The sequence below is a fragment of the Equus przewalskii genome, chromosome 13 (assembly GCF_037783145.1).
Source record: "Equus przewalskii isolate Varuska chromosome 13, EquPr2, whole genome shotgun sequence".
In the NCBI taxonomy this organism is placed as follows: Eukaryota; Metazoa; Chordata; class Mammalia; order Perissodactyla; family Equidae; genus Equus; species Equus przewalskii.
The window spans coordinates 27,451,355-27,467,358 of NC_091843.1; the positions used below are offsets into that span (position 1 = coordinate 27,451,355).

Genomic DNA, 16,004 nt, shown 5'->3' on the forward strand with positions numbered 1-16,004 from the left:
GTATTACTAACTATATTATTTAATTATCCTAATATTTTGTTTCTGTTAACTAGGAGTTTCACCATTAGTTTTTCTAAGTGTTTGTGTGTTAATAAGTCACTGCGCCCTAGAATTTAATGGCTATTTTGATACTTTATTGTTCCTTTAAAGGAAAATGTTTCCTCTATTTATTCAGCATCTGTGAGCTAGACAAATTGCTCAATGCTTGTGTGGGTGGCTTTACACAATATGAATGTTTTTACATTGGATAGATATTTTGACTTAACATGAGTTAATAATGTCACTAAATGATGGGCACTTTTTTTGTATTGAGCGGTCTATACCTTTCCCTTTTTGTTGAATATGGGCTAAGAAAACTCATTTCAAATTTGACTTCACTCATTTTTACTTAAATCATAATTTTGATACTCCTCTTAGACTCACCCTTCCCAATAGCTAAAAATGTTCTAAAAGTAGAAACTCATATAAAAAGCTAACAGTTTAGAAAAAAACTTTTTAAATATATTGTACTTTGATTTCTCATTAACTCGAGGTTGTGATTTCTCTTGAATCTCAAGTTTACATTTATGTCTAGTGTTTTAAACTAATAAGGTTCTTCTCAGTAGTATTTAGTATGTCTTTGTGGTTTAATTCTTATTTTCCTCAGGCTGCAACAAAGAAACAAAAATATGAAAAGATTAGTGAAAAGAAGATGTCCACTCCTGTTGAAGTTTTATGTAAGGTAAGTGTGCATAGTGAGTATTTTTTAAAACAATATAAATAATCCAAGAACAAAAGGAACATTTTACTTGCCAGCCCTGGAACTTAAACATCCTGTTAAGTAGCTAGCTATTTACCATTTTAAATTTAGTTTTTGATGATTCTAAGTATCTTTAAGAATGGCTTGAACATATGAATCATTTTGAATAAACGTTCATTTTTCTGATTGGTTTGGGCCCTTATATTCTATTTAAAATTGGAGGAAAAATAAGAGGTCAGGTAAACGTTTCTACTAGAACCTCACTAGTTTATGAAGAAAATTAAATTAAGAAATATCCTCCTTTTCCCTAAAGTGGTGTTAGAGAAGAAAGGATGTCAGCAATTGGCACATCAAAGAGTAGGGAAACAAAGGCAGGCAGATCAGAACAATTCAAAATAGTGATTGTCTGACAACATAGTTGACAGTTTGAATCAGGCTCATTTCTCTGCAATCTCAAACTTCACGGAGAGAGAGGCATGTGAGTTGAGAATAGAGATGTGTCATGATGAATGACCATGGTCTCTTCCGTAGAAAGAGGACTACGTGGTTGTCTTTGAGACAACAGTTGCATACTTGAAATAATTAGAAAACAGTATATAATTATATAGTTGAGTGATAGAAGGGAGAAATCAGCATAAGTTGAAGTAATACTTTGTGGAAGGGGAGAAATGGTGAGGTCTTCATGTGTATCCCCATGCACAAATTTGCTTTTTCGCTTTTCTGCATCTCTGCGATAAAGAAGGGGATGGAGTGGGAGACTGATGTTTCCTGAAACTCTTTGGGATTTTTTTTTTAAAGTTATGAAATACATTTTAGGTTAATGAATAAAATGTTCATATGTTATAATCCACCCAAATAACTGTAAAATCTGTATACTTCAGGAAGCAAAGTGTATTTTCTGTACACTACTATTTCCATACAATGGAAAAATTCATTTTGTTTATTGGAAAAGTCAGCCATTTTTATAGGATGGGAAAGGGAATTTAGTAGATTCTTTGCTTGTGGGCTGTGTCTTAATTTTGACCTAGACATTGTGAGCCATGTCTGTCTTTCTGGATTAACCACATATAATTGAGTCAGGGTACGATTAACACAGATATATTAGGTATTCCTATAAAGTAGTGACATTGTTTTCAGTCTCGTGGTTCAGTGGTACTTCTTATTTCATATCTTTAATGCTTATGATATTGGTAGTTTTCTTTTGGTAAGGTTTTGCCTGTTTGCATAAGGGGGTAACACATGAACTATGCTATTAGACTTTCATTTGTGGTTAACTCCATTTGTAATACATGTAAAAAAGCAAGTTCATAATAGAAAAAATTGGAATCCCTACATTTCTAATTACAGGGAACAAGTTAATTATAATGTGTTCACTAGGTCAAATATTATACAGCCATTCAGTAGCTTATGAAGAGATTGGAAATAGCATAGGAGGATGCTTGCAATATAATGTTAATGGAAAAAAACAATATATTATATATGCGATGTGGTAACAGTTACAGAAGAAAGAAAAGACCAACTCACTCTCTTCATAGGACAAAGCATTGGATTGATCTGTAATCACGACAGTGGTTGCTTTGTATGGCTACACTCTTGGTGATTTTAGTTTTTTGTTTTTATAGGTATATACTACTATTATAAAAAAGAGTAATTTCAGAGTGGGGAGAGAATACTGTTCATTGTCCTGTTCTGGCAAAGAGCATTGCTGGCCTCTATTTTGCCGTTTTTCATTGTTGCCATCGAATTATTAGACATTGATAAAATAGTAAATGAACAAGTGGGGTACCTAAGTTATTTAAGAACATAATACTGTAGGAAAAGGGCATATTTCCTTTACCAGTAATAAAAGATACTGTATGTAATCAAGTGGTTAGGACGATGAAATTTTATTAAATTTATGAGGATACCAAGTCATAGCTTAATATTTTAGTTTTCAGATCTTCTGGCAAAGTAGTAAAATACCCTCCTCAAATAGGTTTTTGTTTGTATTTAAATAACATTTATTTTTCTATCTTAAAGTAAGTTTTTTGTTCTTTTACTTTGTGTTTTAACTCTTAAACTTTAGGGATTTCCTGCAGAATTTGCCATGTACTTAAACTATTGTCGTGGGCTGCGCTTTGAGGAAGCCCCGGATTACATGTATCTGAGGCAGCTATTCCGCATTCTTTTCAGGTCAGTTTTTAAGGTGTTCTTAAAACTGTAAACTAGGTGAGGGAAATTAGTTAAATCCATCAGACACTCTCTTCTGACAAGGAGCAGATTAAAGTGGATCTAACCGATATGAATAAAACTTTAGGAAACTATGAGTTTGGCATTTTTCCATTTGTGCAGTGTGCAGATGTGCTTGAAAATATTTTAGTTTGGGATAGAAAATCAGTTGAATCAAACTCAAAGTGGAATCTAACTTTTCCACAATAATTGCAATTTACAGTAGATAAAAGTGACTGTTGGTGGCCCTTGGAACTCTCTAACTTTGGTATAGAACCCAATTCACTACCAAAATGAAAAACAGTTAAAATATCGAACAGTTACAGAGTCTGTGGTAGTATGGAGGCAGCCCCAAACTCTACGGTTCCCTAGGTGCAACCCAGAATTGGTCTTGAACAAAGGGGGAAAATAGAGTACGTGTGGTTTGAAATCTTAGGTGGAAGAGAATAAGAATGTGGAGTGAGTCTCTAACCACAGAAGAGTCTTCCTAAGCCACCAGCATGGACATCTCCCTCACAAACTTTCAGTCCCATACCTACTCTGATTTGTTTTTAGGAGGTACCTCCTGTGAATATCTCCCTAGATAATTGGCATCTTGACTCAGTGTATTTGTTTGTCATGCTGCCTTTCATTCCCACTCTCCTGCCTCTTGCAAGGAAGTTTAAAGGCGGCTTCTTTTTGAAAAAGGAGAGGATTTACTCTTATTGAATACAGTAGACCAAAGTGCTGACATTTTCCTCTAATCGTGACATGTAAAAAGTAGAATTAATTAACTGAACAGTTAAAATGAAATTCATCAGTAGGGAAGGAAATCTTTTAGAAACTACCACACTTAATAGAAAAATCTTCTTTTTCTTAAAAAAAATGCCCTCACTGTTTTGAAAGTTCAGTAGAATATATAACTGGACTCTTATTGCAGGATTGGTATATATAACTTTATATTTTCCAGGACCCTGAACCACCAATATGACTACACATTTGATTGGACAATGTTAAAGCAGAAAGCAGCACAACAGGCAGCCTCTTCAAGTGGGCAGGGTCAGCAGGCCCAAACCCCCACAGGCAAGCAAACTGACAAAACCAAGAGTAACATGAAAGGTTAGTAGCCAAGAACCAAGTGACGTTACAGGGAAAAAAATTGAACGCAAAATTGGGTAATTCATTCATTTATAACAGTGTTAGATCGAGGAGGTGGTTTTAAAATACATGAAAATTTGGCTCTTGTTTTAAAAAAAAGACGTCCTTGGAAAATTTGACTACTAACTTTAAACCCAAATGTCCTTGTTCATATATATATGTATATGTATTTGTATATACATATATGTGTGTATAGTATCATTTCTCTTGGGATTTTGGGTCATTTTTAACAGCTGCATCTTTTTTACTCATTCATTAACCTTTTTCCAAAATAAACATTTGGTGTTGGGAATATGGTATAATCAATCAATCCAAAATCCTAGACCTAACACTTGTTGATTTTTAATAATGAATCTGGTTAGCCATGGTATTTTGACTTTCTTTCAGACTAACAGTGTTAAGAATTTTTTCTGCATGTTAATGCCTTTGTATTTAAAATGGAAAATTGTGAACATTATCTGATTTCAAGAGGTGAGTCTGGCATTGCCCCCAAAGTGTCTATCTTCTCAGTTCCAGAGCATCTTGTTTACTCTCTCAAATGCTCAAATAACTGAAAAGCTCGACGCAAATTTCCTAGTCACAAAAAAAAATCTCTCTTTTAGTTGCTATTTAACTATGTTGTTCATAATTTCAAAATAATTCTTTTGTTGTTTTTGGCTTTATTTTTAAAAATCTTGCAAATATTCAGGGTCTAGGGGTCCATTGTGGAATGGAATTCTGCAGTTAGGCCTCGCATATTGAAGAAAACTGGGGCCAATGCCATTGAACTGCTAGTCTGTTTCCTTTCTGTCTTTCTCTGGCACCCCTGGTGCTACTGAGGAGTAGAACTGCCAGGGCGCAGCTCCATTTCTTACACTGCTGCCACACAGTTCAACTCCTGTGTTTGTGTCGTGTTTCTTGTTTGTTTTTCTTTTCCTGTTTCTGGGGCTTACCTCCTGATACCTGCCTACTTTGTGGAAGTGGTGGGCAGATAAGGTTTGGTTTTTGGTTTCTGATTATTTAATTTCTGAATGACTGCTCTAGTCTGAACTTGGTCTTCTTTGGTCCATATTTTTAATGTTGTAGTTAAACAATTTTGTAATTTAAAAATAGACTAATCTGAGGATACTTTTCAAGAAGTATGATTAACTGATGTCATCCTCATCCCAGCAGCTCATCTGTTATGAATCAAGTTGAGATGCGTCTCTTCCATGTTTCTGTATTTGGGAAGGATTCACAGTTGAAGGTTTAATATAGTGGGGTTCTTAGATGATGAAATTTCACCTCAGGATAGCAAACACTGGTGCTTACACACTGGTCTGCCTGTGCATCTCAGTTGGGACTTAGTTGCCCCTTTTGAGTGTTTTAATCATTGTATATCTAATCATAGTGCCAAGAAGTTCTTAATGAGATAGGTAACTACTGTTGCTGAGAAATGGTCCTAAGATCAGGTAGAGTCTCTAAACTGAGGACTTGTTACAGCTGACAACTATAGTATTTGCTTTTTCTCACAAAATGAAACCAGTTTTTTCGTAAAGCTAGCTGGGATAATAGGATCATCACGAGTTGCAGTTTCTAGAACTAAAATTAGATTGAAATCTCATCTGACCTACAACAGTTTACTTCAGGCATTCAGCAGCCTTCAGAAAGAATTACCGTATTTTGAACTAGTTCCATTGTTAGTTTATTGTGTCTCTTACTTAATAAACAAGCAGAATTTTTGTCCTGCTTTATCCAGGTCTTAAAGATGAGAAGTTGGATCCACTGAGTTAGTATGTTTCCTTGGGAAAAAATTGTAATTAAACTTAAGTTTAATCCTTATTTTGTATTGTAGCTATTTTTCGTAGAAGCAAGTTAAAATCAGAAAAATTTCATAGCATTACACAGAGGAGATATACAAATTGTTACATAAACACACACTTGTAAAATTTTGAAAAATTGGACTTTTCGTGAAACGTAGCACATAAGCATTTACTGACAACTGTCACAGATGCATTTCCAGGTGGCATATTTTGACTCCAAACAAAGTACTTCTTCCTATTAAAATGTGCCATTCCGTAGAATACAAACAACAAAATTCTTTTTTGTCTTTGACTTGTTATAAACAGTTGTTTTATTTTGGATATAGAACTTAGTGCCCCCAAAAAAGTCTTAGACAAAACCCCCTATATATAAAGCCATGAAAGTATAGCAAGTTTGAGGGTGGCTCATGAAGTAAGTACAGGGAGCCTGTTCCCCTAACCTCTACCCCAGCCTTATTATCTGGGTCGTCCATTAAGAAATCTCCTATGAAGTTTGAAAACAATTTCTCTAGGCTACTTACTCTTGATTCCCAACTCTAAGTAATAAGAGTATTTAGAAGCCTACTCTCTTAGGATCCACTACAGTAGCATTTCATTCACGGAAGAGGTCATGCAGCTCAATAATTCATTGATTACAAGAAATCCTTTCAGTGATGATGAAAATAGCATATTAGATTTTTCTGGTTAAAATTTTTGTAGGTGTTTTTTTAATACATCGGATCATTTGTGATTCACAGAGTTATGTATTCAGAGGTTTTCACTGCAGATAATTCAGTTTCTTAAGTGAATCTTCACCAAGTAGATCTCTATATTGCAGGAATTCCATTCCTGGAAAAATCCCCCAGGCGGTGGCATTCACTAATATATTTTATATGATTATCTTTATTTTCGAAAAATCTGTATCTAATGTTTCTTACATGGAAAGTTGTTTTTGCACTTCACTAAGCAAATATCTAAGTTTCTTCAAAGTCTGACTTAACTGAGATAGGCTTTATTAAATGTAGTAGGCAACCTAATTACTTTTCTAAAGAAAAGGTCTTTTGATATATTCCATTCCAAAGCCCATCAAAAGACTAAGAAACAAGGCATTTCTCCTACTGCCCTCTATGATCTATACTAGTTTTCAGTGCTCAAGTACCACAGAATTATAGTTACTGTTTTCGTACATGGTAAGGAGAAAAATAAAAGATTCACGTCTAACAAATTTCCAAATGCACTTCACTCCTTTTATATGTGATTATTAGGAAAGTACTTTTCAAGATGTTTAAGAAGCAGTACAGAAAAAGGAAATATTTTTAGGACATTCAGAATCCGGTTAAGTTCACCGTTTCTTTAGTTGAGGGCAGAGATGGGGAGAATTTCAGAAGGTAGTGAAGCCAAAGGTGGATCCTCACATAATTCTGCTATTCTCATCATCTTAACCCATCTGTTCACTACTCCAGCCATCAATACTAAGCGTAGTTTTATCATAATAGTATATGTGGTTGTCAAATTGTTGACATTTAAGAGATTAGAAGTATTTTTCCATCACATTATCCTATCCATGTCCATGGTCTTCCTTGAATTACCTTCCAGTATTTACTGGGCTTCACCTGCCATTTATGTCTAGCTTAACTTTTTCTGACTTCACCAATTGCTGCTAGGAACGTGGCTGGTCACTCAGCAACGTAACCCAAATCACAGGGGAAGACCTTGAGATATCTGGAGAGACTGATCTGCTCTGAATACACTCAATCCAGAGAAGTACCAGGGAGCTGCATTTGTTTGCTGAAATTTTTGTCAGCTTTTTTCACTGGACAATAAAGCCGGAGAGAAAAGAACTAAATAACCCAACGGGAAGTGAAGATGAGTATGCAAGAGTCGATTTGTGGTGGTCTGAAGCCCACGTCTCTAAGGCTTGTTGGACCTGTCAAACTTTACAACTTGTGAGATTGTCTGGATGATACCACAGCAGTTGGAAGACCTAGAAGAATACAGTGTTGCTGTGACTCGGTGGTGTAGAATGCAGACCATCCACCAGTTGGCGAAGGAATCAGTTGTAACAGGTATTTTAAAATTCAGCAACCTCAGAAATCTGTGGGAGAGTGAATTCTGTAATAGGGAAGACAAAAGAAATCAGATCAGCAGTCTGTTTCTGTAATGCTCTTCAGGGATGTTCAGGGATGATGTGTACCTGCTATACTTAAGTTGTCATTATCTTATTTGTAGTGATAAAAAAATAAAATTTATTTCCTTTATCTTTCCCAACTTAATACTTTGTTAGTTTCTGTGGAGAAAAAAGAGTTAACTGTATTGTTTTTCTTTAACATTTATACTGCCAATCTGATTCAAAATTCTCCAAGCTTGATTCTGATTCTTTGCGACCAAAACAACCACACAAGTGTGTTCTAGGAAAAGTTAATTAATATAAATGGCATTATATAGTGACTATGAATATTATATTCAAAATTACTTTTAAAAAGTTACGTCTTTTCATATACTATGAGAGGGTCCTAAATTTCAAAAGCCCATCACAAACTTCCAAGCCTTAGTATTACATAAGTATCCCTTCGAACTAGTTTACAGTTCTATTAAAAAAGTTCAGGGACATCTGAAGTTAACTCACAAATAGGAGCAGATATATACTTTTCACATTGAGGGTTAGAATCTCCTGATTAGTTATATAAAAATAAACGTTTTTTTTCCTTTTGCAGATTTGAAAAGAAACTTAAGTTTAGCTATTAACTCCTAAATCGTCACATTAATCCTCCAACACTGTTTTAACTTTTTCCCCCCCTCCCCTCTTTTTTAGGAACAAAGGCATTCATTCCTTATTTTAACTGTTGTTGCAGTGAAGATGGGTTTTTGGACTTTCAGAAGCCAAGAGATGCCACCTAAACTACGAGCTGAAAACCAAGGACTAATGCACCCTGGGGAAAACAATGCTTAGTACTTGAAGATTGAATGTTGAATACCTGCTGAATGCTCTTATTGAGATTTTTTCCTAAACAAACTTCACTAACATCTTAGGACTGGAGAAGCATTGATCTCTGGGTGGAGTATCCTACCTTGGCCAATCTGAAGAGTTAAATCTGGATTTGACTGCTGTATTCTACCAGGAATATTGTTAGGCTAGCCTTTAACGAATCCCTAAGTAATTGTAATCATCAAATGACCCAGCAACTGCTCATATATCACATTAAAAGATGAACAGATATAATTCTTATCCCTATTAAAGACACAGGAGTTTTCTAATGTTTTGACTGACAAAGAACTAATGTTTCCTTTTTATTCTCAGTGGCAATGGTTTCTGTTTTAGAGCTACTTGGATATTCAGCAAAGTAAATTATCCAATATAATGTAATTGTGTAAGCAAGCTATGGTAAAAGAAAACCCAGCAATTTTCGTAGTTGCGAAAACATTATTCTTTTTATCGTATTTAAGAATAGTTGCAGAACTTGAAACCAACTGTTCATTGGGGTTAGGGTTACTTTATTTAGCTTATCCATAGTTTTAATTTGCTTTAAAATATTCTGTATTTTAAAGTTGGAATTAGGTTACAGAATTTGGTCAGATCTTTAAGGTTTGATTTGACAACCTTTTCTTTTTATGCTTACCTAGCTAATCCTGTATAATAATTTATATCAAATAGATAATATTCCTTGTGGTAAAATACCTTTTCACAAAGTTTCATTATCATTTTTGGTGTTTGGTTTATGAACTTAGTACTTGAACAGGCAGCAAAGGTCTATTTTGCATCCTCTGTTAGGCACTATGGGGAGACACAGAAGTACAGCACTTCGTCTTTATTCTCAGGCGTAGCACAGCAGATTAAATGAATAAAGATGACTCTGACCTCAAATGGGAAAACTCCTAGTTAACGAGTGAGAATATTTACCAAGAAATAGTATATAAATGTTGGTGGTATTATCTTTGGGGAAAAAGGCATCCGTGCATGAAAAGTAAATCATGGAAGTATTTTATGTATCCCATAAAGCCCATTGGAGATGCTCCAACAAATGTTTGAGAAGTACAAAAAAGGGAGCAGTTTATGATTGGCGAAAACATGATTTGTGCTCCAGAAGTGAGAGGTCAGAGTGGCTAGAATGAGCTATACTTAGGTCAGCTAAAAGAGTTTGGAAGGGGGTGGACCAAGAGGCATTGATATCTTACAGGAGGGCTTTAGATGAGAAGGTGCTGATGGGGTTTTTATGTTATTGCTAAGGGTTAGACACATTTCCTCTCTGCCATCAGGCATAGATGAAGCATGAGCTATATTACTTGAAGCCTTCTATTCAAGCCTGCCTTATGTGGAAGCCCTGCGGTCTGCTTGTCGGGGAGGAGGGGAGTGTATGCAGGGTGGCAAGGCTTGAGAAGTAAATAAAGCCAAAAAGGCATCACTTGTTTAACTTTCAAGACAGTGACAAAACCTAACATTTTTAATGTAACTGATGGAAGTAAAGAAGTTTTAAAGACCTAAGGTTTCTGTTTAAGAATTATATACTTAATATCTTTATGTTCAGTGGAATAACTGAGATAATTATGCCTTCGATAATTTATTATTAAAGCTTATCATTCCTCGTTTGTGTCAGAAATGTGCAGAGCACTTCCTGCTCATAGGATAATTAAAACTATACATTCTAGTTGTTAAAGCAATCTGTTTTTCATTCATTTGACAAATATTCGAACACATAATATGTTCTAGATGCTAGAAATACAGAAGTAAACAAAACAGGCTCATTGGAAATACCTGTAGTTCTATAGCTTGAGGCTTGTATGCTGACTGGGAGACTTTAATTCACTGTACATTACTCCTACGTAGAGGCATCCAGAACAGGAAGGTTTCATGTTTTTCCCAAAAAATTGAGCTAGTGATTTTCAAATAGATGAAATTAACATGAGTCACCATGCTAAAGTAATTATTGGCCCAATTCCACTCAGTTTCCCTATTTGGGGTGTCATTTAAAAAAAATTATTTAACTTGCAATTTTAATAATCTTTTTTCTGTTTTGATTTTTTTAAACAGGTTTCTAAGCATGAATCAAGGAACAGAAGAAGCAGTGCAGATGATTGGAGCAGCATTTGTTTCTCCCCAAATCTAGAAATTTTAGTTCATATGTACACTAGCCAGTGGTTGTGGACAACCATTTACTTGGTGTAAAGAACTTAATTTCAGTATAAACTGGCTCTGGGCAGCATTGGTGATGCTGTGTCCCGAGTTGTAGCCTCTGTAATTGTGAATATTAACTGAGATAGTGAAACATGGTGTCCAGTTTTCTATTGCATTTTTTCAAGTGGAAAGTTAACTAAATGGTTGACACACGCAAATTGGTGGAGAAATCGTGCATATGCCAATTTTTTGTTAAATCTTTTATTTTGAACTATACTGCTTTGAGATCTCATTTCAGAAGAACGGCATGAACAGTCTTCAGCCACAGTTGTGATGGTTGTAAATGCTCACAATTGTGCATTCTTAGGGTTTATCCATCCCTGGGGTTTGCAAGTTGTTCACTTAAAACATTCTTAAAATGGTTGGCTTCTTGTTTGCAAGCCAGCTGATGTGGTAGCAACCAAAGATTCCAGTGTTTGAGCATATGAAAGACTCTGCCTGCTTACCTGTGCTAGAAATAACAGCATCTAAAGTGAAGACTTAAGAAAAACTTAGTGACTACTAGATTATCCTTAGGACTCTGCATTAACTCTATAATGTTCTTGGTATTAAAAAAAAAGCATATTTGTCACAGAAATTTAGTTAACATCTTACAACTGAACATGTATGTATGTTGCTTAGATAAATGTAATCACTGTAAACATCTATATGATCTGGGATTTTGTTTTTATTTTGAAATGGGAGCTTTTTTGTTTACAAGTTCATTAAAAACTAAAAACTGTTTCTGTAAGGAAATGAGATTTTTTTTTAAACAACAAAAATGCCTTGCTGACTCACTATGAAATCAAAATCTCCCCAATTTTTTAATAGACTACTTCAAGCCATTTGTTACATGATATTCCTTTCCAAATCATTTTAGATTTAGTGTTATACCTTTTCTTCAAGTTTTTTTATTTAATTTTTTTTGGTCTGAAGGGGAAAGGCATTCTTTCACTTTTCTTTTTTTAATGACGTGCGGGCACAATACCTAGTGCTGAGGCTGCCAGCACCTGGTATTGTAATTCCTGCAGCCTCAGACTAACAGCTGGACTGATTTTGAATAAGAATGAAAGCGTTAAAGGGTTTAACTGTAAAACGAAGTTTTTCTTTTAAATTCCTTGTTAATTGGCTTTGATCAGATTGATTCTTAACCCTGGAGAGTATCACACCTGTGAGGTTCATGTGACACTGAACCCTCCCTGGCTCCCACCCATTTCTGTAAGTTATTGGCGCTTCCTTTCTCAATCATATATGAGGCTCTGTTCTCTTTCTGACCCAAGAGAAAGAAAAACTTACTGACGGTAATTCTTTAAGTAATGTAATTTATTCATTTATAGCATGTCAGGATAAATTAAAAGAACTTTTGTCTCAAAATGCTGCCAGAAACCTATTGTTAAATGTTGGTATTTTGTAAAATAACTTTGACACGTGTTTGGTCAGATTGTGTCAAGTTTAATTTGTTTTATTTTCTTTCCTTTTTTCATTTGAAAACTACTTTAGCAATAATTAATTCCATGATTATCACATCCTGCCATTAAAGCATATATTAGCACCATCATACTGCAGAAATCTTAATGAGTATGAACTTTTGGGGGTAGGCAGCTTCTTTGTTTCTTTTCTATCCACTCATGTCAGTTAAGGTATTTGTTTCTTGACTAATAAACCCTTTGATACTTTTAGCCAGAAATCAGTCTCATAAAGCTATTTTTGAGTATAGTTTGTGTAAAATAAAAATGTTTAGCTTTGGTAATAACTTTTCCAAGCTGAACTCCCTCTAGCAAGATATTTTTCAGTGCTTTTATTTACTATGCACTTAGACTATGCACTTTTTCTGAAATATTTTTGTAACACTTAACTTTTTTGTATTTTTGCCATTTGAAAAGGTTGTGGTGTAGTTGGTCTGTAATTAAGTTGCAGATTTAAAACTGCTGTTAGCTTTGTAAATCAAAATATAGTGTTTTTGTCCTGGTATATCATCATTCCATCTGCAGCTGGAGTTGGAATCCCATTGATCTTCTAGCTACCATTCATTTTCTTCACAGTTCACAAAAGAAGAATGTGAAATTCAGTGAATGCTGTTACTAATCCTGTCGGGAGATGAATCTCATTTCACCAAAATTAATTATGTTTTTCCACTAAAATGATGATACAAGTTGAAGACACATCACTCTGAAATTGGAAGACCTCACCACTTAAGGCTCCGCAGTGGCTTACTCAGCTGAACTCTAGGTTACTACTCTTTACTTTGTTCACCCATTGGGGGTGCAGTTTTTTTAAATGTTGGAGATGGCCATTCTAACTACTGTTGAATGTCTCTGTTTTGGGAAGGTATAACAAGAAAATAAAAAAGAATATATATGAAGGGAAGAGACTGGTTATCTCCTCCCATATGGTTGTGCTTATGCTCCTATGGCCTACAAATGGAATTTTGGAGGTTTGCTTTTACTCTTTATTTCCCATCAACAAATACCATTGAGATTTTCGTATTTCTACTAGTCCTTGCAATACTATTATGGTTCAAGCAGAAGAATATACTGTAATAATTACAAACTTAATTTTATTATAATAAAAATACCAAACAAAAGGATTTTAGAACCCACGCCAATGAGCTAGTTTTCCCTAATGTTTGCTGAAATGTCAAGAATAGGATCTTGTAGTTTGACTGGTATGAACCTTGGGAAGAGGTGGCCTAGACATTTTCTGCTCAGCTCCTGAATATTCAGCAGTAGTCTGAGATAGCTGACTTTTTCTGAGCCAAACTGATAAGAGCAATATTTTAGGTTTTCTCTTTGTCAGTTAACTAGTGATAACCATGTGACCAAGATGTTAGTAGGTGTGTGTGAGGTAAAGTGTTAGATGAAGGTGTTTGTGTCTCAGATGTGCTCTACCCTTCAGAGTGAGATTTTATGAGACTACACTTGTAATTCGCATTACCATTGCTGACAACATTTTAGCAATTACCTCCTCTCCCCACAAAGAAATTCCCCTTCTCTGGAATATATTTAATAATAATGGCAACTTTTTTAGTATACTTCTCATCTTTTGAAATGGCCATAGATGGCAATGAATCAAATATTAAGTTGATCTGATCAGGCGATACATTCTGTATTTAGTTATCAGATAGTATATTATTGATGTAAAATGATTTGTTTTCTGAAATCACTTGTTAGACCAGTTTTGAGGACATAATGCAAAAGTGTAATGAAAATGTCAGCAATATCAAAGCTATTAGAGCTTGATGTCCAAGCCCTGTTCCAAGTTTTTTTTTTTTTTTTTTTTTTTTTTTGAGGAAGATTAGCCCTGAGCCAGCTACTGCCAGTCCTCCTCTTTTTGCCTAGGAAGCCTGGTCCTGAGCTAACATCCGTGCCCATCTTCCTCTACTTTATATGTGGGATGCCTACCACAGCATGGTGTGCCAAGCAGTGCCATGTCCGAACTCGGGATCCGAACCGGCGAACCCCGCGCCGCCGAGAAGAGGAATGTGCGAACTTAACTGCTGTGCCACCGTGCCAGTGCCCCAAGTTGTTGCTCAAAGGCATTATCTGGTGGTTGAGGCTGTCGAACCAGAGTAGCTAGAGTTCTACAATGAGAATGCAGACTCGGCAAGTTTGAGAGACCTCCTGGGAATTATAACACTTGGTTAGTCTCTCCTCCTTTTCAGCCTAGTGAGGTGAAATTGGTTCATTCTGCTTTTTACTTTTACTAAAGCAGATCCCTTGAAGAGGTTTTTTTGAGGGACTCCTAGTATTGCCTTCCGTGTATATCTGTCTGGATCCAAATTATGAAGAAATACTTGCAATATTGTTTTAAGTACTGAAAGCGGTGTTACTTGGTAACAGTACCACCCAAGACCCGAGTCAAAGCGCCTGACTGAGGTGATTTCTGCTTAAGTAGAAGAATGAAGTTAGAGAAGGTCTTTAAAGAGGCCAATAGATCGAAGTCCTTCATAGTGAGGAGTCCAACCCGAGCATATAATTTAAATATCACCTGATATTTAAGGATTTTCTGTTTTACCTGCCTATTTATCACTTCAGTCATGCACATTTTTCGTACATAAATATTTCTATGCAATAGAGTTTGAAGAAATGAGCTGTTTGCGCGTCAGTGTACATTCCTAATTGATTTTAGACTGTCAGGAGCTCTGCTAGCTACAGGGAATTCAGAAGTGACTAAAACAATCCCATTTTAACAGCTTACAGTGTAGTTAGAAGACGTAGCAATTTTATACCCACAGTGTAACCATTGCTGAAGAAAAAACATTTGGGAGTTATGGGAGCACCTAGCAGGGATATCTGACACTTGGATTTGTTAAAGGCTTTTGGGAAGAGTAAGAAATCTAGACAAACGTGGGAGTGGGTATCTTAGATGGGGAGCAGCAAAAGAAAATTGTGAAATAAGGATAGGGCTGAGTATGCAGATCGAGAAATAAAATAGCTGCAGAGTCATTAAAATGGACAAAAGTGGAGGTGCCCCTCAGAAGGGTCTATTGAGGAATCGAGCAGAGACGGGGAACCCATTTAAGCTGTTGTAGGAGACAGGATCTGAAAGAGGAGAAAGGTGTGGGAAGCCTCTGACTGGGCAGGACATTTCGTCTGTTCAGAGTGCAAGAGACCTTTAGAATCTGTGAATATAGACGAAAGCTGTGGGAGAGGATTAAATCATCCATTGGTAGTGGAAAGAGGACAGGGTGGAATCTGCAGATTATGCCTTATTCTGTCAAATTCATAAAAACAAGCATTTTTGCTGGAGGTGACAAGAATCATAGACTGGAATATATGAGGAATTTTTCCTCCAACAGTGATTGTGTATCTCGTTTGTAGGAAGTGGAAAGAGATATTCCGTATTAAGATGAAATTGAACAGTTATATGAAACTGCTTTCAGTTATTAACCCTCAAAAACCTTTGCCTATAGCAAAATTAGTGATTATATCTACATTTCTTTGATGCCATTAAAAATATTAGTATAGATTGTTTTAACTTGATTCTCAGAGCTAAGATAGAAACTTTTGTC

At 35.6% G+C, this 16,004-nt stretch overlaps 1 protein-coding gene across 9 annotated transcripts in view; it reads left to right on the top strand.

Annotated features, from left to right (window-relative positions):
• CSNK1A1 (casein kinase 1 alpha 1) overlaps window positions 1–13,355 on the top strand; it is a 51,478-nt gene extending 38,123 nt beyond the window's left edge. For 2 of the 9 annotated variants that reach the window (XR_546157.2, XR_546156.2), the window contains 5 exons: window positions 647–721; window positions 2,805–2,911; window positions 3,897–4,045; window positions 7,509–7,910; window positions 8,657–13,355. Coding sequence is in view for 7 of the 9 variants with exons in the window: in XM_070569203.1 (XP_070425304.1) it covers window positions 647–721; window positions 2,805–2,911; window positions 3,897–4,045; window positions 10,871–10,878 (339 nt within the window). In the remaining 2 variants the exon portion in view is untranslated. Of the gene's footprint in view, window positions 1–646; window positions 722–2,804; window positions 2,912–3,896; window positions 4,051–5,801; window positions 5,885–7,508; window positions 7,911–8,656 lie in introns of those variants that run through there. The other 7 variants (XM_070569203.1, XM_008528312.2, XM_070569205.1 and 4 more) reach the window with 4 other exon arrangements.
• Window positions 13,356–16,004: the final 2,649 nt, after the last annotated feature.